Source organism: Osmerus eperlanus, chromosome 9 (assembly GCF_963692335.1).
Source record: "Osmerus eperlanus chromosome 9, fOsmEpe2.1, whole genome shotgun sequence".
NCBI lineage: Eukaryota > Metazoa > Chordata > Actinopteri > Osmeriformes > Osmeridae > Osmerus > Osmerus eperlanus.
The window spans coordinates 4425472-4441086 of NC_085026.1; the positions used below are offsets into that span (position 1 = coordinate 4425472).

The 15615-nt window shown below is 46.3% G+C and overlaps 1 protein-coding gene across 1 annotated transcript; it reads left to right on the plus strand.

The window, feature by feature from the left end:
- Positions 1–7017: 7017 nt before the first annotated feature.
- Positions 7018–15597, plus strand: LOC134026611 (sodium/calcium exchanger 3-like; the record flags this gene model as incomplete). The annotated part of the gene is made up of 5 exons (XM_062469506.1): positions 7018–7039; positions 8538–8662; positions 8900–8999; positions 10291–10563; positions 11100–15597. Coding segments are annotated over 5 exons (897 nt in total), but the record flags the coding sequence as incomplete, so codon positions are not given.
- Between the last annotated feature and the right edge of the window lie 18 nt (positions 15598–15615).

Below are 15615 nucleotides of genomic sequence, written 5' to 3' on the forward strand. Positions count from 1 at the left end.
TCATCCCTGAGCCTACGTCCTAACACGTCCTTGATTGAACAGAAATCACGGGATGAATAAAGCATGCTTGTGAAACTGATAGAAATAGTGGCAGTTACAATGGCAAACACAAGTCCTGACTTGACTAGTAATGGAAACTCTTCTGGCTTTTTCAAATGTTTAAGCTAAATGTGTAAGTGTGCTAGTTACATTCAGATCACCCATTTCAGTAAGTGCTCTTAGTGTTCGCTTTTATTGAAAGAATTATGTCATACAACAATATTCAAACTTGTATTAATATACCTCACCCATGTCACAAACATTCATATTTTGAGGGTAAGGGAGTGACTCCAGAGTAATAGGCTTAAGTCACTTGTGTGACGTTTGTGTGCCTTTGCATCATTCAAATTATATTATTTTTATTATTAACAATTACATTAAATACAACCAAAAAGTGAAAGCTTTACTTATAATATGTGTGTGTGTTTGTGTGTTTGGCTACTGTAGGTTGCTAAGCTACTGATGGAGAATTCCCAGCTGGCCCTGCAGTCTGACAACATGAAGTCCAGGGCTGCTCAGATCCAAGCCAGGTTAGACACACACACACACACACACACACACCATGTACACACACACACACACACACACACCAGGTGCACGTACTGGCACACACACACCTTGTATACATTCTGCAACACACACTTACACGCATACACAAAACAGATACAGTTAGGTCCATAAATATTTGGACATTGACACAATTTTCATCATTTTGGCTCTGTATACCACCACAATGGATTTGAAATGAAACAATCAAGATGTGCTTTAAGTGCAGACTTTCAGCTTTAATTTCAGGGTATTTACATCCAAATCAGGTGAACGGTGTAGGAATTACAACACATTTTATATGTGCCCCCCCCCTTTTTAAGGGACCAAAAATAATTGGACAAACTATTATAATCATAAATCTAATTGTCACTTTTAATACTTGGTTGCAAATCCTTTGCAGTCAATGACAGCCTGAAGTCTGGAACCCATAGACATCACCAGACGCTGGGTTTCGTCCCTGGTGATGCTCTGCCAGGCCTCTACTGCAACTGTCTTCAGTTCCTGCTTGTTCTTGGGGAATTTTCCCTTCAGTTTTGTCTTTAGCAAGTGAAATGCATGCTCAATTGGATTTAGGTCAGGTGATTGACTTGGCCATTGCAGAACATTCCACTTCTTTGCCTTAAAAAACTCTTTGGTTGCTTTTGCAGTATGCTTCGGGTCATTGTCCATCTGCACTGTGAAGCGCCGTCCTATGAGTTCTGAAGCATTTGGCTGAATCTGAGCAGATAATATTGCCCGAAACACTTCAGAATTCATCCTACTGCTTTTGTCAGCAGTCACATCATCGATAAATACAAGGGAACCAGTTCCATTGGCAGCCATACATGCCCACGCCATAACACTACCTCCACCATGCTTCACTGATGAGGTGGTATGCTTTGATCATGAGCAGTTCCTTCCCTTCTCCATACTCTTCTCTTCCCATCATTCTGGTACAAGCTGATCTTGGTCTCATCTGTCCATAGGATGTTGTTCCAGAACTGTACAGGCTCTTTTAGATGTTTTTTGGCAAACTCTAATCTGGTCTTCCTGTTTTTGAGACTCACCAATGGTTTACATCTTGTGGTGAACCCTCTGTATTTACTCTGGTGAAGTATTCTCTTAATTGTTGACTTTGACACAGATACGCCTACCTCCTGGAGAGTGTTCTTGATCTGGCCAACTGTTGTGAAGGGGTTTTTCTTCACCAGGGAAAGAATTCTTCTGTCATCCACCACAGTTGTTTTCCGTGGTCTTCCGGGTCTTTTGGTGTTGCTGAGCTCACCAGTGCGTTCTTTCTTTTTAAGAATGTACCAAACAGTTGATTTGGCCACACCTAATGTTTTTGCTATCTCTCTGATAGGTTTGTTTTGATTTTACAGCCTAACGATGGCTTGCTTCACTGATGGTGACAGCTCTTTGGACTTCATATTGAGAGTTGACAGCAACAGATTCCAAACACAAATACCATACTTGAAATGAACTCTAGACCTTTTATCTGCTCCTTGTCAATGAAATAACAAACTCCCATGAAGGAATAACATACACCTGGCCATGGAACAGCTGAGCAGCCAATTGTCCAATTACTTTTGGTCCCTTAAAAAGGGGGGGGCCACATATCAAATGTGTTGTAATTCCTACACTGTTCACCTGATTTGGATGTAAATACCCTGAAATTAAAGCTGAAAGTCTGCACTTAAAGCACATCTTGATTGTTTCATTTCAAATCCATTGTGGTGGTATACAGAGCCAAAATGAAAAATTGTGTCAATGTCCAAATATTTATGGACCTAACTGTATATCCCTCTGCCGGCTTAAACAAACACATGTTATCCCTGTCTGTCATATGTGATTTATGCTGTGATCTCTACACCAGCAGATGAGGGTCAAAGGTGAAGGACAGGCGCTGTCACTTAGCAAATGACACGCTCGGGCCCGTCCCTGCTCTGCCTGTGCTCCAGTCACACGCCGTTCCGTGGGCGCCGTGGAGACTGTCACTAGGAGATTGTTGTCTAGTAACGGTTTCCATGGTGGCTGCATTTAGACAGGGCTTAGGTGTAATGGATTTAAATTGAACTGTAGATTCGGTGCTATAAGGAGCAATGAGAGAGACGAGAGAGAGAGGGGGTGAGAGAAAGAGAGGAGGGAGTAGAAGAGAAATAGAGGGACTCGAAGAGAGGGGAGAGAAAGAGAGGAGAGAGAGAGAGAGAGAGAGAGAGAGAGAGAGAGAGAGAGAGAGAGAGAGAGAGAGAGAGAGAGAGGGGGGGGGGGGGATACATAGAAAGAGAAAGAGAGGGACTCGAAGAGAGGGGAGAGAAAGAGAGGAGAGAGAGAGAGAGAGAGAGAGAGAGAGAGAGAGAGAGGGGGGATACATAGAAAGAGAAAGAGAGGGACTCGAAGAGAGGGGAGAGAAAGAGAGGAGAGAGAGAGAGAGAGAGAGAGAGAGAGAGAGAGAGAGAGAGAGAGAGAGAGAGAGAGAGAGAGGGGGGATACATAGAAAGAGAGAGGGGGACTCGAAGAGAGGGGAGAGAAAGAGAGGAGAGAGAGAGAGAGAGAGAGAGAGAGAGAGAGAGAGAGAGAGAGAGAGAGAGGGGGGGGGGGGATACATAGAAAGAGAAAGAGAGGGATGAAGAGTAAGGAAGTGAGAGGAGAAAAAGAGAGGGGAGGCAGAGAGAGAGGGGGAGGTAGATGAGCAGTGGAGACAGAAGTAGTCAAAACATTCAAACACAGTCAGCGACACTGAAACACAGAGAAAGGAAGAGGAGGTTCTCTAAAGGAGCTCATTGTGTGGCGTGTGTCTGTGTGTGTGTGTGTGTGTGTGCGTGTGTGTGTGTGTGTGTGTGCAGGAGCTTGGAGAGAGAAGTAATTGCTCCAGAGGTGTGTGTTTGGGTGCTCTTTAGCTCTTTATTGTGCAGATGGGGGACCTCTCACTGAGGGGGGGCTAGGGCACTTATGCCCCCCCACCCTGGCCTCCCACACATCACAGGACCAACCAATGAAAATGCTGCGTTGTGCTATTATCAGGGCTGGGCTAGTCTCTCGCTGCCAGGAGTACAGCAACGGGCCGGTTCAGAACCATCCATCGCTGGGCTGTGTCTGGGCCAGGCCAGGTCGTTAATCAGTGTTCAGGGTTACTTCAATGATGTCAGCACCCTGGATGCCATACATCACCCAGAGAGCCATTACACTCCCTGATGAGCTCAGCACTGGAATCCATGGAGAAAACACCCTGCTCCGTCTGCATGTGTGTGTGTGTGTGTGGAGGGGATAGCCTGATGACATTATCAGCTTGGTAATCTGCTCTTTAATTCACTGCCGCTGACTCAGCAGAGGGCCTGTCGAGGAGAGAGGCTGAGCTGAATACACAGGCCCATAACAAGGCCTACAGGCCCATAATTAGGCCAATGGCCTGTCTGCGTACACTGGCCCTTAACGAGGCCATCCTGTCCTGTTCTCTATGTCACTGAAAACCAGTTTTAAAAACAGCAGTGATGTGAATGAACACTGTTACATTATATACATGTTTCTCGCTTTGGGTAAAAGCGCCTGTTGAACGAAATGAATCAAATGTAATGTAATGTAACATTAGAAGTGTGTGTGCATTCCTCAGCCTCAGCTGTGATTGCTGTCTGTCTGCAGGAAGAGAGAGACTGCTCGCCTTGAGAATTCTGCAGTGTGGCTGTGAATGAGTGTTTTGACTGTCAGCGTGGCGTGTGTGTGTGTGTGCGTGCGTGCGTGGCGCTGGAGGCCTCGTGGAGGATGGTGACTCATCCTTAGTAAGAAATGTCTCTGGGATAAGAACAGCCAGACTAGATGTGGTTTTGTTGGAGGGAGAGTGGACCCTCACCTGAGCCTTGAGCCTGGTGCCACTCTATTCTCCACCCCTCTTACCTCCTGGTCTTCCTTTTTCCTCCCTTCCTTGTCTCCCCCACCCTCCTGTCATCTCTCCCCTCCTCACGCCACTTCTAACCCCCATCCCCTCCTCCACCCTTCTCTGCCTCTTCTCCACCCTTCTCTGCCTCTTCTCCACCCTTCTCTGCCTCTCCTCCACCCTTCTCTGCCTCTTCTCCACCCTTCTCTGCCTCTTCTCCACCCTTCTCCCCTCCTTCTTCCTTCCTCCTCCCGGCCGTCTCCACCTCTCATCCCTCCACTCCTCACACCCCTATTTATCTCATCCACCACCCTCTTCTCAACCCTCTGGTGCCTGAGGTGAGGCAGTGGGAGGCAGGCCATGTTGAGGCTGTGACTCAGAGGCAGGCTGTGTGAGAGACAGGCTCATCTCTCTCTCCTCCCAGACAGTTCTGATTAGGTGCTGTGTGCACGAGAACATGCTAATGATGATAACAGCCAAAACTGATCCCCCCCCCTCCAATTACATCCCTTTGGTTAATTTCCTACAGCGATATTACCTTCACTCAGACAGGCCCCTTAGATCCTGAGACGCAGTCAGGCGACAGACAAGGCTGGCATTTGAAGGTGCAGCTTCCTGTGGGGCATCTCCATGTGAGGCAACTTCCTGTTAAGCCCCGGTGATTACAGTTTCCTGTGAGGCAGCTTCCTGTTAGGCCCTGGTGATGACAGTTTCCTGTGAGGCAGCTTCCTGTTGGCCCCGGTGATGAAAGTTTCCTGTGAGGCAGCTTCTTGTTAGGCCCCGGTGATTACAGTTTCCTGTGAGCCAGCTTCCTGTTAGGCCCTGGTGATGACAGTTTCCTGTGAGGCAGCTTCCTGTTAGGCCCCGGTGATGAAAGTTTCCTGTGAGGCAGCTTCTTGTTAGGCCCCAGTGATGACAGTTTTCTGTGAGGCAGCTTCCTGTTAGGCCCCAGTGATGATAGTTTCCTGTGAGGCAGCTTCCTGTGAGGCCGTGGTGATGACAGAGTCCTGTGAGGCATTTTTGTGTCAAGCAGCTTCCTGTGATGCAGCTTCCTGTGTTATCTCAGTAATGACAGCTTCCTGTGAGGCAGCTTCCTGTGTGGCCCCAGTTATTACCGGCCTGGCTGTAGATTATCCCTCTGCTAACAGCTGGCTCCACAACAACACTAGTCACTGACTGTTATTACGATGCTGGGACAAGTCGCCCACAGCAATTAATGCACCTACTAATGATGATTACCAGATGCCTGTATTTGATTTAGGCTATTGATAGGCTGCCCCCAGACATCAACAGGTTAATTAGTGTTTAGCCTGGGTGAAGCATCGATAATGGTTCACGAGGTGTTTCCGAACAGTAGGGATCTCTCTCTGTCATAAGGCTCTATGGGTTTTTGTGCAAGGCATGAGGAAATATAATAGTGTTTTCAAAACATCCGAATGATGATGCAGACAGAGGGAAGATGTCGTCAGCGTGAATCCCTACAGGCTGAGAGACATCACACCTCTATATCCTCTCTCCTTCCCTCTCTTTACTCCTTTCTCCATCCCTCTCTCTTTCTCTCTCCTTCTTCTCTGTTACTTCTCCCCTTCTCTCTGGGTGTCCCTCGCCAGTCTTTCTCTCCTTCTTCACCCTCTCTCTTACCTTCAACCCTGCCGCCCTCTCTCCCTCCTTCCCTCTCTGCCCTCTACTTAGACTATGCTGTATCCTATCATCTAATCATGTGCTTCACTAGATTACTTTTGCACCTCCTCTGACTCACATTACTGCTATTTATTCATGGTGTGCACCCGCCCAGGGCTGCTGCCCGTCACCTACACACATGATGATGAGAACATGTGGTTTGTCAAACAATCAAGCGGAATCAAATAACAGAATCCTAAAATGGCAGCTCCGATTGGGTGTGATGTTGGGGTTTTCTCCTGGTTGAGTGACAGTGCAATACCATGACGTGTGTGCAAGAACACGTCGCTAACACAGTAACTTGAGTGATATAGTCATATAGGGATACAAGGATATAGTGATATAAAGTGAAATAGGGATGTTAGTTTGTGACAGATCACACTGACTTACAGCTGCAATAGGTAGGTTTATTAATTGAAAATAAATCGGATATTAGAAACGGTGCCCCCAATTTTTGTCTCCAGCTTGAGTATGATTGACAGTGGTTTCACAAAATAAGCCAAGAAGGAAGGCCAAATGCGATTGGCTGGAACAGGATTGCTGGAACACAATTGGCTGGAAAGTAGTGGGCCTCTCCAGAAATGTGAAATTCATATTTAACTGGCATTGAGATGTCTGTGTTGCTAAACAACTCTCAGAGGGCCTCAATAACTTACACAGCATGTTTATAGGGGACACAATTTTTCCTTTGACTGAAAAGGTCTTTCCAAATGTACCTTTAAGGCTCACCTCAACCAACCAACACCACACATACTTGTACAGTACATACACACTACTCATCATTGTCATAACTCTCTCTCTCTCTCTGTGGTTATGCTGACCTTTTCATGTTCTTCCATTTTTCATGATTTTTATGTTCTCTCCATCTTCCCTGTCCTCCTGTCCCTCCCCTTTCCTCCACAGCTCTGTTGCTTGCAAAAGGTAAGGAGTTCTCTTCTCCTCACCTTCTCCCCTCGGCATCCACACTGACCACTTTCTACTCTTGCTATGGTTTGAAGTGTGTGTGGAGAAGGGGGGGCATGCTGGTGTTACTGAATGCAGCGTTCGGTGGTTGCACAGCTAGGGTTAGCTAGCAACACAGCGTTGGCTAGCAACACAGCGTTGGCTAGCAACACAGCGTTGGCTAGCAACACAGCGTTGGCTAGCAACACAGCGTTAGCTAGCAACACAGCGTTAGCAAGCAACACAGCGTTAGCTAGCAGCGTTAATCTTTAGAGGCTTTCCCACAGTCCAGGTCGCTATTCTGTACACTCCTGTCCCTCCGTCCATGGTTCAATGATGAATGTGTGCTGTTGTCTGCAGATTAATTAATCATGAACCCATAAATTATGTTCTGCCGTCAGGAGGAAGGCGCTAACACTTGATAACCGTCAAGATAAGGCCTGTAGTTCAGAAATTATAAATTTAATTACTATTGTGATTAATTCTTTTTTTTTCTTGTCAAGGGAAGAATGTCATGCTGCTATGAGCAGTGCAGGGAATTGTGGGATGTGTAATCAAGTTTCAAACACGGGTCGGGGGGGGGACTCCTCTACTGCTTATGTGCACACAGAGGCATGTGTGTTATTGTAGCGTGTTTGAAAGCGGTGTGTGTGTGCGCTCATGCATGTCCTTGTTTGAATGAATCCGTTTATGAGTTCATGTGTGTACATTATGTGTCTGTGTGTACGTATACAGTACGTGTGTGTGTGAGCGTGTGTTCGCCCACCTCTTACCTCTGCTGTGATCTGTGTTAATATTTAATCCAGACTCTGTCATCACCAGTAGAGAACATGAAGGAGGATCAGGAGAAAGCAAAGGAGTGGTGTGGAGGAAGAGGAGGAGGAGGAAGAGGGAGAGGAGGAGGTAGGGGAGGAGGGAGAGGAGGAGGGAGAGGAGAAGAGGTAAAGGAAGAGAAAAAGGAAAAGGGAGGAAGAGCAGGAGGAGAAGAGGGAGAAAGAGGAAGAGGGGTGGGGAGGAGGAGGAGGAGGAGAGGAAGGGGGAGGAGAGTCATGTTCCGCAGAAGTGCCCTTTATAACAGGAAACACAGCACCACCGATGACAGTCGCACCACCGGCCATGAAACATGGCTTGTTTAACTTCTGTTTCTACCATGTCTGCATGCTAGGCCTGAGAGTGGAGAGGTTTGGTGTCTAGTGCCTGAGCTGAGCACGCAAGCCGGATTGTTCCGTTTTTTTGTCTGCCAACATGAATTATCTGTAGTGCTATTGACCTGAGAAAAAGGCTAATGGTTCAGTTAAGGGGGTAATAGTTCACAAAGAAAGATAATCAACTTGGTATTTTCCCAGTTCAGAAGATAAGCTTGCTAACTGCAGTGTGTTGGAATACAATTCTTACACACCTCCTCTCCTTTCCTCTTTTGTCTTCTCCATTCCTCACCTCTACTCTCCCTTCCTTTCCTTTCCCTCCTCCCCAAAAGATGTCCCAGAGAGGAAGTTGTCATCAGAGGAGGAGGAAGCCAAGCGTATAGCGGAGATGGGGAAGCCAGTGTTGGGGGAGCATGCTAAGCTGGAGGTCATCATTGAGGAGTCCTATGAGTTCAAGGTTTGCAACTGTCAGCAGGGAAACACACTCTCACATTTGTCTCACATTGTTCACACATGTTTTTAGTTTTGATCTCTCTCTCAAATCACAGAGATGTCACTGCCATCTTGTGGCGATTTTTGTGAACTTCCCATTAGGCTGTAAAACAAACGTGCAGTAGTTGGTGTAACATACATTTTGTGTGACAACCTTCGATTGTGTGTGTTTTTTGTTGTTGTTTGTTCCCTGTTTTTGTAGAGCACCGTGGACAAGCTGATTAAGAAGACTAATTTAGCATTGGTGGTCGGCACCAACTCCTGGAGAGAACAGTTCTTGGAGGCCATCACTGTCAGTGCAGGTAATTACCAGGCTGTTCTCTGTCCGGCCTCCAGGCGGCGCTGGCTAGGCAGCTCCCCTCTCTTAGGGCAATGAAGAGGAACAGTTAGAAGAGTTATTGTAAACTTCTGTTGACTTTTCTGAAACCATTATTTACAAGTTCATGTCAGTGTTTCTGTTCTGTGAGATACTTAGCAGACGGAGGCTGAGTTTGAATCGAGCCAAACTGTGGCATGACTCGAGAAATTGTCCACCGGTTTACACGATCACAGTTATGTAAAGAGCAACCGGAGACATTTCCTAGATGGAAAAACCATTTCTAAAAATAAACGGCACACTTCTGTTGGGGACCTGGAAGCAAGTTTTCATTCCAGCGATTCAGTTTCACAGTGGTATAAAAAGGCTTCCTGTACAACAAAACATCCATCTTGTTCCTCGTCAAACAAGCAGCTCTCGAGACCCATCGGTGTACTCCTCCGTCGAACCACCACAGTCTCAAGCACCATCTAGCGCTCTCTTTGAACGCCCTGCTTCATCACTTTGCAGACAAAATATTTAATTCAGTGAGTCTCTTTACTATTTGATGAACTCCCCCGCTGAAATATGGATGCAGCTCCGGGAGCTTGCCACTTTAAATCATCAGAGCAGCCCGCTGGGCGCTCCCTGGAGGCCCCAGGAGGAGACCTGGAGATGGGGGAGGAGAGGCTGGTTCTGCTGGGGTTCTGGCCCAGTGAAGTTGGAGGAGGAGACCCAGAACGGCCCAGTAGACTCTCTCCTCTCATCCAGGGACCACAGGCAGCCTGAGAAAACACTCTACTGAGAATTCAAGGCAGACCTAGATAGTGAAGACCCAGAAAAAAAAGACTGAAAGTGTGCGTTCTTCAGACAGTGTTTATGATGTAGGTTGCGTGTCAACAAGAAAGTGAAAATGTATCAAGGAGAGGATCAACAGTAGACTGTCACTGCTTGCTTGTTGGCTGTAAGCAGACTGGAGATAATTGGTGTCCTCAATGTTGATGATATACAGTGACAACCAGTATGTCACGTTGAAGTACAGCCATGCCTTCTTAGAAGACAGAAGTCAGTGTGTCACAGTCAGTAAAACAATTTTTTCTATGTCGTCCCTCATTTCTGTCTCTCTTCCTAATCCATCGTTCTTCCGCCTCTCACTCCTCCTCACCTGTCTTCTTCCTCTTCCCTCCACGCTTCTCTTCCTGTCTTTTTCTACACTCTCTCATTCTCCTATCCGCCCTCCACTTCTTCTTCACGTGCCCCCCCCCCCCCCCCCCCACGCCCCCCACACTTCTCGTCAGGAGATGAGGACGAGGACGACACAGGGGAAGAGCGACTCCCTTCCTGCTTCGACTACGTCATGCACTTTCTGACGGTGTTCTGGAAGGTTCTGTTCGCCTGCGTCCCGCCCACGGACTACATGAGCGGCTGGGCGTGCTTCGTGGTGTCCATCGCCATCATCGGCCTGCTGACGGCCGTCATTGGCGACCTGGCGTCCCACTTCGGCTGCACCATCGGCCTCAAGGACTCCGTCACTGCCGTGGTGTTCGTGGCGCTTGGCACTTCTGTCCCTGGTGAGCCTTGTGGAGCCGTGTTCAGACTGGGGATGAGCGTGTGTTGTGTGTGAGTGGGTCTTTTTTGTGTGTGTGTGTGTGTGTGTGTATTGTTTGCGGGTCTGCGTGTATTTGTGTGTGTGTGTGTGTGTCTGTTTGCACAAAAAGCTGTCCCTGGTGAACCTTGTGGAGCAGCGTTCAGACTGTCTGAATGTGTCTGTTGTGTGTGTGTGTGTGTGTGTTGCTGTGTATGTTTGTGTGGTGGTGTGTGTGTGTGCACGCACAAGGTTGTTAACAATTCTCCCAACCTTCCTCTTCTTCCACAAGGTTAACAGCTACATTTCTCTTCCTCTCTTCCTCTCTCTCTCTCTCTCTCTCTCTCTCTCTCTCTCTCTCTCTCTCTCTCTCTCTCTCTCTCTCTCTCTCTCTCTCCCCTCTCCCTCTTTCCTTTCTTCACTCTTGCTCCTCTCCCTCTCCTCTCTCTGCCCCTGCCTTTTTATATCTTTCTATCTCTCTCTCTTTGTGTGTCTCGTTCCCCCACCCCTCTCTCTCTCCAGACACGTTTGCCAGCAAGGTGTCAGCGGTCCAGGACTCGTATGCCGACGCCTCCATCGGGAACGTGACGGGCAGCAACGCCGTCAACGTGTTCCTGGGCATCGGCGTGGCGTGGTCCGTGGCCGCCATCTACTGGCACTCCCAGGGCAAGCAGTTTGTGGTGGACGCCGGCTCACTGGCCTTCTCCGTCACCCTCTTCACCATCCTTGCCTTCCTGGCCGTGTCCGTGCTGCTGTACCGGCGCCGGGCCCACATCGGGGGGGAGCTGGGGGGCCCGCGGGGGCACAGACTGGCCACCTCCGCCTTCTTTTTCAGCCTCTGGCTGCTCTACATCCTGTTCTCCAGCCTGGAGGCCTACTGTCATATACAGGGCTTCTGAGGCCCTAATCTGGCTGCCCAGGAACGCCTCGGCCCGTGAACACGGAATGAAAACGAAACGGTTCAAAGTACAACTCCCGAAACGAAAAGTGTGGATTCTCAAGTGTGGAAATTGCTCGGTCGCTTACAAACGTAAAGATGGAAAGATAAGGGGAGGACGTGGGGATCACTGTCCAACCCTGCCCCACCTCCCTGCCTCCCTCCTCCTCTCTCCCACCCTCTAGGCTCTCGGGACACCCAGGAGAGCGAGGCCTGCTCCCTTGAGAGGCTCAGAGCCCATCTGGTCTAGCCTGGGTGTGCTTACATCCCGGGGGGGGGGGGGAGGGCTGTGAGGACCAAGCTCTGGGAGGGGTCATTCCACAGGACCACCGCAGGCCCAGGCTGAGAGATCTGAGCTGTCAAGAGATCTATATTTTTCTCAACACCTGATGAGAACAACTTTTTTTAAATGAAGTATTTTGGGGATAAAAATGCAAACAAACAAAGAAACAAAAAAAAACTACCAAAAAAAGGAATCAAATAAACTATTTTCTGATCTATATTAAGGATGACAAAATAATAATTCTATCATAAAGGAAAAATGTTGTTGAAAGACAGTTGAATGGACTCATTAAAGTATTTATTTTTTATTTGAATAGTTTCCTAAGGCTCGCTGCAGTTTTCAGATTTCACACCGACAGGAGGAGCAACAACATCATACTGGCATAACAACTCAGCAGTCCAGCAAGGCCGAGCAGAGGTGAAGGAGAGGAGGAACATTAGCAAACTGCCCTGAGCATTACTGCAGTACTATATACGTATCTATATATAATATATTTCCATATTTTCTGTATATTTTGAATATTTATTTCAATGTGCATTCACATTCAGCAGTGTCATCCGAGGATTGCTGTGGCTTGGGGGGGGGGGGGGGTCATGTATCATGAATACAAAAACGATGTCTTCACATTTTTAAGAGTTGTATATCTTAGCTTGTTAAAGAAGTGCGTTGTACTTTATTTATTAATATTTCGGTCTCACATTTTGAATCAGATATCCCAAAAACGTGTTTTGCTGCGGGGAAAGTCTGAGGTATTTTTATACTGTTTCTTCCATGCACTTTGATGTGTAGTCCTATTTATGGAAACTCTTACTCGCACAAACGTGCAAAGCGGCCAATAGTGACTAGCCTACTACAAATCTGCTGACTGTCAGGAGCACCTGCAACTGCTGCATCTACAGTTGGGCAAGAAGACAGGAAACTGGAACAGGGAAACGTTTGTGAGGAGTTTGGCTCTCAAAGATTAACCCTAACTAAGGCTAACCTAAACCATTTGGTTCAGTTTAATTTGATCAGTCAAGATGGTGGGTGGAAATTAAGGTGATGATCTGTAAACTGCTGCTAGTATGTGTTTGAAGACAGCAACTAGACTGAGTTTGGAGAGAAATAGGCATTATTAAAATGCTGTTAAATGCCTAATAAAACTGAAACAGTGAGGGCGAGAGAGAAAATGTCTGAATATTGATTTGAAACTCCTAACAATCACATATTTATAATTTGCGTGAAATTTTTTACTGACATAATCAGTCATCGTTGGCTCAAATCAGTATGAGAACCAAAGAGAAATGTTAAAGCATTTTTAAAGGGCGACAGGAAGCAGCAGTAACACTCTTTGGCCAGTAGGGGGATGTCGCTTTCTTCTGCTCCACTTTTCATGACTTCCTGTTTGTGAGTTGTCCTTCCCTGGCGGTGAGCAGACTTGTACATATGTACCTGGTTACTGGAGAGAGACAGAGCAGATGATCTCCCCAGGCCAAGGACAATACCTGCTCTCTCTGTCTGATCTCTCTCTACTCTCTGTTACACCTGCTCTCTTACTGCTCACTCTCTCTCTTTCTGCTCTCTCTGCTCTCTGGCAAAAGGGCACTAGCTGCTGTTTGAGTGTAACTGAGAAGAATGGACCCATTATTTTCTCTAAAACACAATACGACTGAATTTAGATTCAACCACACGTCAAAACAAGTAGTGATACCAAAAACAACAGTTACTCAATTTTGACCAAATGGCCAGTTGCTGCCCCTTTTGCTTGGGGGTGCAGAGGGCATGTCAGCAGAAGTGTGTACGCATCAACACACATCTCTAGTTTGTTTACATGGAGGCTTCGTCATGGAAACAGACAACGTACATGCTAACTGTATCCTGGAGAAACAGTAACAAACAAAAATATACTGTATGTTTTGGTTGTGTTCTTATTATGCGACCTCAAATGAAAGGATGTCATCCAGTGGTCTTAAGTTCTACTGTCCAAGGTTATTATGGGGGGGAGGCACTGTCAATTATTGATCATTGATTCTTTGGTAGCTAATCATTGTATTTATCCTGTTTCTCTGTATGATTTTATTTGAGAAGAATCACACATTCTGTGTGTAGACAGGATTCATGTCATGAATGATGATCTACAATACATCTCATCTGAGTGTGGATGTTGAGGTATTTGTGTGTGTGATTGGGTCTGTGGTTGTGTATGCGTGTGTGTGAGTGCTCGTGTGGGTGTGTGTGTGATGGTGTATTTGTGTGTGTGTGTGTGTGTTTGCAGTCAGGATGTGTCTGGTTTTGAGTATTTCAACCTTCATGCTGCTGTCTGCCTGTCCTCTACAGCAGACTTGCTGTCTTAAAGCTACACGTCTTCAAACTTGTTCCATGTGGGTACAGCTCAGTAGGAGAGCTCACAGGTTCTTGTGGGACACAGTTTAGATGTTCCGTGAGATTCCGACACCACATGCAGAGAATTCTGTTCTCGATTCTGTTTTGGGAGAGGAAGGATACCTTTTACCCAGCCAGTCACCCAAATACCAACAATGATCTCATTCAAGAAGAGTTTGTTTAGTACTTTGAGGGTATAGAAGGGTGAGACTGACAGGTGGGCAGCCACACTCCCACTCCAGCCCCTCCTTTCTCCAAGTCGCTGCCACATAATTGTTGCCATAGATACTAGACTAAGTTAACGTGTTTCAGTAATCTCTAAGTATGATGAAGTCATTGCCACCATGCACTTGATTACACTAAGTATACCTGAGAGTATAGAGAGAGATGTAATCTATCTGACATGCATTGGAACACAACAGTGTGTGGTTATTGTGTGCATTCATATTGCTGTTATGAGTACTCAGCTGGAGGGTACAGATAATTGCTTTGTTTACATTTTATAGATCAACAAAGATTTTACCTTCAAATACCAGTATTCTGTTATTTTATTTGTTCTTTTTTTTTTGGCCAATCAGCTTTATTGTAACATTGTTGTATTTACAGTTCACCAATAAAACTGTTGGTGATTCTACAGCAGAACAGCCCCCCCCCCCCCCCCCCCCCCCAAGTGAAGGCCTTGGTGCTGCCTGCTATCTAAGTCAAACATGGCCTGGCAGGATCTTTATCATTTCACCTAAATCCACACATTGCTGAGAGTGGCGTCCCAAACCAACTCTTCCTCTTGCAGTCTCATATCAGAAGAACTACAATCATGTCTACCAACCCGCAGCTTGTGAACCAGGTTGTAAGCTCTGTTCCACATCGGGCGAGACTCATTTAAAATGTCACCCACTCCATCCACAAGGTGTTGACTCTTTCAAATGTTTATTCCGCACAAGTACTTGATTTCAGTGTGAAACATAAAAATTGCATTTCTCTGTCTAACTTATGTCAAAACAGTCCTTATATCTATAAATATATATAATCATGTCTTACCACACAATTGTGGGTTTCTTTAAGGAACAGACTGGAATTCAATCAAACCTGGGAATCCTTCTAGATTCTACTCGGTAAAACCAGCAGAATCTCTCAGAGGAGGCTGAAATGTCATTAGTCCAATCGAAACACATAGCAGTTCATTTGAATAGAAGAGAAGGGCTTTGATGGAATTCCAGTTTTGCACACAACACACATGGTCCTGTTCTGTACTTCACGGAAGGTTGTGGGACTGCTCAATTGATTGTTTTGTTAAGTTGGTTGTTTTTTACTCCTTGCTATGAATTGTTTGTTTTTATTTCAGGGAATTATGCATGAAATTAACCTTAATTTAATTCATTTATGCCAAGTTGTTTATTTTATTTTTTGGAGTCAATAACATAATAAAGGAGACTATTTGAAAAAATATATATTGTGTT